The sequence below is a fragment of the Pogona vitticeps genome, chromosome 1, assembly GCF_051106095.1.
Source record: "Pogona vitticeps strain Pit_001003342236 chromosome 1, PviZW2.1, whole genome shotgun sequence".
NCBI classification, from domain to species: domain Eukaryota; kingdom Metazoa; phylum Chordata; class Lepidosauria; order Squamata; family Agamidae; genus Pogona; species Pogona vitticeps.
The window spans coordinates 254,953,506-254,959,871 of NC_135783.1; the positions used below are offsets into that span (position 1 = coordinate 254,953,506).

The window sequence follows — 6,366 nt, forward strand, 5'->3', positions numbered from 1 at the left end:
GGCAAAACATGTATAGCTGAAGAGAACAGTCACTGAAGAGTTTTAAGAAAGTTAACCTGACAATAGGCTTATGTAGATACATAAATTGAAACAGTATTTATTTTATTCTTATTATGTATTAAAATATGTCTATCCGACCCTTCATCAAAAACATCTCAGGGGAGATTACAATAAAATAATGAACAACTGAAGGGGTCAATACTGTATGGTTTTGTTCTGTTGGTTCAAATGTTATTTATCTGCCTTTGCCTGCACCCCTCTAGGAAATTCTGATTCCATCGTGAATCTCCCACTGACACAAAAAAATAGTCCATTTGTTCAAGTAAATATGATTGCTTTGGCTATAAATCTTAAACTATTTTGTCCTTCTAGGAGCATATTTCTGACGATGGCTGCTGCAAGGTGTGCACTGGTCCACGTAAGTCATGCTAAAACATTAAAATTTATCTCAAAATGTCCCTGCCATGTACCAGAATACATCTCCTGTAAATGCTAGCTACATCTGGAAAGTAAGCAAATAAAAATTACTTGAGCAGTGAGGAAATGTTAAGCCCTGTCCCTTTGCAGCATAGGCGCAGGCTGTAGAAGGAAAGCCTAAATACAGATGTTAGTAACAGCTAGCATAGAGCTATTGAAGCAAATGATGAATGGTAAATACATTCGTATGTAAATCCCGCTGCTTCAATGATCTTATTCTAATTGGGGCTACAAACTGGAATTACCATAACATTTAAGAGAAGTCCCGGGGTATTCAGATATACAGCACAGGCTTTCCTGTTCCTAATGTCTAATTTATTCCACTAGACATGCAAATTCAACAATCTTCTCTATAAGCCCATCCCTCCCCATTCTGACTTTTAGACCATGTGGTGTTTAGATACAGAAGGTGTTACAGTAATTGTTCCACTGGTTAGACATAGATAGGAAACCTCTGATGTTGATCAGCTCCTATCTCGATCAGCCCCAAGCTTGGTCGATGGTCAGAACTGACAGGGGTTTTAATCCACCAATCACTGGAGGGCTACATTTACATACCCATATTCTAGCACAGGGTGGGCAACCATGGCAGAGCCAGAGACCCACTTTCTACATTAGGAGGTAGCTCTGAGGGCCTAACAGCCTGTCAAAAAATACAACTCTTCACACAGAGACACATACACGCCTAATGAAACCAAACATGGCTGCATGTCTCTTTTCATTTTTGAAAAATGGCTGCTAGGAATGATTAAGCAGCACTAGAGGGTTATAACCATTGAACCACCACTTCTAGAGGCTTCAGGGGTGCAATTCATTTGTTTTGCTAGGAAAAAAAAATATCTTCAAACCATATGTAACCCCCAAGACTTCACTTTGCCCAACCCTGTTCAAAGAAGTTAACACAGATTCCCATCTTTTCTGCATTTCTGAAAGCATAAAGAAAATCATCCTGCTAAGTTCTCATAAAATTAGGTGGACCCTATCATTTATCTTCCTCCTGCATCTCCAGAATAAGTGTGTGGTTCTGTACGTGTGCTTGTGGGAGCATACTATATTGCCTTCCTCAGCTTTTTGTTAACTGGCAATTACACAATTATATTCTTAATATTTCTATTTCTTTGTCTCCTCACAGAGAAGAGTTGTGTACCAAAATCCATTCAAAAGGTCATCAGGCACAAGGACTGTGAAGCTTCTTTACCTGTTGAGTTGACATATTGTGAGGGCCACTGTGGTAGCTCTTCAAAGTAAGTGGAAGAGAGAACATTTCTCACCCCTCTAACAAATTACTTTCACTTGTGATTTCTGAAGTCTTAATTGTTTCTAATAGCTGGAGTCTAATGAATAGATCAGAAAGCCATTAGGTTGAATTTTGGGCTAGCAAGACATGGGGAATGGGGAGATGGGCCCTCAGGTGAAGCAGTTCATTTCAGTCCTAGCTAAGGTGCCCATTTAACAGGTACCTTGAGTGATTTACAAGATGGTACTGTCCAAAACAATTGCAAAGACATTAGAAACCCTTGGAAACTCAATCCTCGTCCATCCTGTTATTTAAACAGTCTAGCAGCTGTGCTTTTTAGGAGCTTGCACAAGCAGTATTCACTAATTCACTACTACTTGGAGGGAGCTGAAGATTACACTTACTATTTGTCAATTCCCCTGGAGTTAACAGAAAGTACATTGTGGCATTAAACAAACAAACAAACAAACAAATAAATAAATACCTTGTTTCCCCCAAAACAAGGGGGATATTATATTATTATAATATATTAATTTTTGCTCCAAAAACGCATTAGGACTTATCTTCAGGGGATGTTTTATTTTTTTTTCATGGACAACAGTCTACGTTTATTCAAATGCAGTCAAGTCATCTTCTTCTGACTGCAGCACAATGGTGGAGGGTGGGGTTTCACTTCACTGGGGCTTATTTGAGGGTAGGGCTTATATTACAAGGTAAAGGTAAAGGTTCCCCTTGACATTTTCGGGCCAGTCGTGTCCCACTTTAGGGGGTGGTGCTCATCCCGCTTTTCAAGCCGTAGAGCCAGTGCCTGTCCGAAGACAGTTTTTCCATTGTCACATGGCCAGCATGACTAGGGGACGCCGTTTTACCTTCCCACTGAGATGGTACCTATTTATCTACTCGCATTTACATGCTTTCAAACTGCTAGGTTGGCGAGGAGCTAGGACAAAGTGACGGGAGCTCACTCCGTCATGTGAATTCAATCTTATGACTGCTGGTCTTCTGACCCTGCAGCACAGGCTTCTGCGGTTTAGCCCACAGCGCCACCATGTCCCTATATTACAAGCATCCTGAAATATCATACTAGGGCTTATTTTCAGGTTAGGTCTTATTTTAGGGGAAACAGGGTAGGTAGCCAAACTTACTGTGTGTAGGATCGTTACAAGCTTGTGAAACCTATCCATGTGGCTAGGCTTGATCCTGCAGCGAGCATGCCCCTAAGCCTTTGCCTTCCCTTTGTGACCACTCAGATATTCAGCTGATGCTCAGGCCATAAACCACACATGCAACTGCTGTCAAGAAGTCAAGACCAGCAAGAGGCAAGTGACCCTGATTTGCGCCGATGGCACCACCACGGATTATTCTTACATCCATGTTGAGGAGTGTGATTGTCTGAGCTCTGAGTGCTTTCCTCAGCCCACGCCCACACCAGAAGAGCAGCAGCAGCAGCAGCAGCAGCAGCAGGAGGAAGAACAGCAGCAACAAGAAGAGCAGCAGCAAGAAGTGAAGCAGCAGTAAGGACTGGAATATATCTTTAAAGAAAAATAAGGACCAGCAATTAAAATGAATCTTGTCTTAAGTAGAAAGGTATCCACAGCAGCACCATGAAAAGACCGAGGAATACTTTTGTTCACAGAAAATGTCTCTCCCCTCACTCTTCCTTCTTCTTTAGGGTGCTCAGCAAGAAAAATTCAGAGGTGACGTGAGACTCTTCTCAGGGGCTAGATCTGAGGGAAGCTATCACAGAATGCAATCATTTTTATTTCACCCCCAGCACAAGCCAGATGTTATTTTGGAGCACAATCATTATTAAGAGAGTCCAATTCCATTTCATTGCAGCTTTGTTTCACAAAATGTTCTGTGGAAATCCACCACCATTTTAAAAATGTGGCTCTCGCCTCGCTAATTAGTTCTTCCTCTCTTTCATTTCAAATGTCTTCTTCTATGAATTTCATTCTAAGATGTGGGGCTGCAATACTACAAGATGTATTTGCAGATTTATTTTTGTGCAAAAAAGGAGGCTCAATAAAAAATGGTGGCTGCTGACGAAGACTCTCTGTTTACATGATTTCAATAACATAGTAATTTTATGAAGATCTGAATGTTTTTTGTATAACTGTTTACAGAATGAATAATAGATTGGATACACATTTATATTTGCGAAAGGGTCATATGAAGAATTTTTGTAAACCAAAATAGCAATATAGAACAATAATTTAAATCCTGTTGTAAGACAATGAATTATTTTTTAATGTTGTGCCAGTACTATTTATTTGCTTCTGAAAAATAGACTTTAGAGGCTATTTTCTTCTGAATGACTCCTGAACAAATGCCTGGTTGGGGGATAACTTCACCTTTTTACAATTTTTTTTCTTTAAAAAAATAATGATTAATTAAAAAATTAGCATTTTGCTACTGTTGTACCTACTTCTTTCTTTGTATCTTACACTTCTTGTGTCAATGCATATTGCCTGGTTTCAATGTAATTGTCAAAGCAGCCCAAGTGGGAGACACCGAGGATCCTGTTTCCTCCTGCAGTTGCATTTCTTTTACAAGTAGCATAGACAGTAGCACAATGGAATGCCAGATGCCCACAACCAAGACATCAGCTGGACTAGCCCTGATGCAGACTGCGGAAGTCAAAATAAGTGTAGAAGGAATATTTGTTTTATCTATTACACTTTTGACCCTGCCTTTTCACTTGAAACAATAGCACTCAAGAAAACATAATTAAAATAATAAAACCCTTAAATTTAACACAGTGTATGGTCAAACTACATATTACATTGTTTTATGACTGATCTTTGGCCTTAAACACAGATTTCAATTCTAAGTATGATTGCTCAGTCATGAAGGTGTTCAACTCCAGTACATGTACCTAAAACACTAAAAGATTTCTTCTTTCTAATGATGGGCTAATATATAATGTGGGCCTAACACCAAAACAATTAACATAGTGAGTTTGCCAAATCTGTCTTCACATGCTTCCCAAAAACATGAGCATGCAAACTCTAGTGGAAGTGCATTTCATATCATAGGAACCATACAGGAGAATACAGGCCTTCTCCCATTGCTTTGTGAAGTGGTCTCCTCAGATTATTGTATTTTCAAAACATCCTGGGTTATAGCTCTTAATGTTCTAAATGGGACAAGGCAGTCCCTCAACTAGCCAAACCACTGAGGGCTTTTGATGTTAAAACCAACACCTTGAACAGAGCATGGAGCACATTCTGCAACTAATGCAGGTCTTTGAGCATGGAAGTAATATGATCGCAACACTCTCTGTCAGCTAGCAGCTTAACTAACACATTCTGCACCAGTTACAGGGCAGAGAGAAGTAGAGACATGGTGAGGTTCACATAGGTTGCTGCAGGAGCTTTCTTCCTACTATTACCATCCAGCCCCAATCACCGCACCCAGTTTTTCCTCTGGCAAGGTCAGGGAGAAAAAACTCTTTTGTGGTGATCCCACCCTCAAAGTCTCAGAGCTTGCTCTCTGATGCCAAGCTCATGCTGGAGTGTAATGGCACAAGAAGAGTGACCAGCATGGGCAGAGAAAACTTCTATGTCGATAGGAATTCAGACTAGGATCAATCAAATTTGATTGGTCCAGGCTAGTGGTGGAGACCCAGAGTAAAAAAATCAGATGGTGCCCATATTATCAAGGATCACTATGTTCAAGAAGGTCCACTCAACCACTCAGAAAGACTACACTCATTGCCTTGATGTGAGTGAAACCAGGATGGCCAAATGTACTGATAACTGGGGAAATCTAGCTACCTGGTGCCCTCCCCACACTTTAGTCTGACCCAAGATAACAGTGCTTCTGAGAGTTTTAAAAATCCACAAGATTAAGCATTGTGACTCTTATGCTTGCCCTGCAAAGTAGAAATGCCATCACATCCAGAAATCAAACAGGCTTCCAGTAGGCGGTTGAGTAAAGGCCTAATTTTAAGCACCACAGACAGTCTTAATCCAAAAATGTCTTCTGTATGAAGATATTTCATTTATTTAAAAGATGGTTACATTTCCAAAAACAGTCTCAACAGTTGCAAAGACAGTAAAAAATGTTTTGGAGCAAATGCTCAATTAAAAGTTTGAGATAGGAGCAAACACATAAGAAAATAAGAAAGCTAGATAAATTATTCTAGTACTTACGTTCTAGCATATTTTCAGCATAGTCTCACAGCATACACAAAATGCATTCCTTGCAGCAAGGCAGCAAATGAGCATAGCATCTTTCCTAAGAGATAACTAAGCCCACTAAAGTAACTTCTTGTCATGAGTTCAGCTGAAGAAGGCCTGGAATCAGAGGGGTTAATTACAGCTGAGGAAAATGTTGGGCAATTAGTATCACAGACAGCGGAATCCCTGACAGATTCTCCTCTCCCACTAGCCAGAGTGATAGATAAGCTTTGGCAGAGACCCACAACACAGAGGTCTGAGGCTCACATGAATGTTTTTCACAGGAACATCAGGTCGACCAGCCGAGTTTTAACAGGATGGAATGTTTCTAGGAATTAGATGATTGTTGCTGCTATATAATTTGTACTCAGAGGCTTGGAAGCTTGTGGAAGCAACAAGTCAATTCCCTGGCTCACATCCATGCTCCTGCTTGGCTTGAACCTTGCTCTCTTGACCCTTCGCTTTTGG

The 6,366-nt window shown here is 40.4% G+C and overlaps 1 protein-coding gene across 2 annotated transcripts in view; it reads left to right on the top strand.

Moving 5' to 3' along the window:
* Window positions 1-4,126, top strand: part of MUC5AC (mucin 5AC, oligomeric mucus/gel-forming) — a 67,753-nt gene extending 63,627 nt beyond the window's left edge. For both annotated transcript variants that reach the window (XM_072985636.2, XM_072985637.2), the window contains exons 47-49: window positions 373-418; window positions 1,610-1,721; window positions 2,965-4,126. In XM_072985636.2, coding sequence (XP_072841737.2) covers window positions 373-418; window positions 1,610-1,721; window positions 2,965-3,232 — 426 coding nt within the window. In that variant the 3' untranslated portion in view covers window positions 3,233-4,126. The remainder of the gene's footprint in view (window positions 1-372; window positions 419-1,609; window positions 1,722-2,964) is intronic.
* Window positions 4,127-6,366: the final 2,240 nt, after the last annotated feature.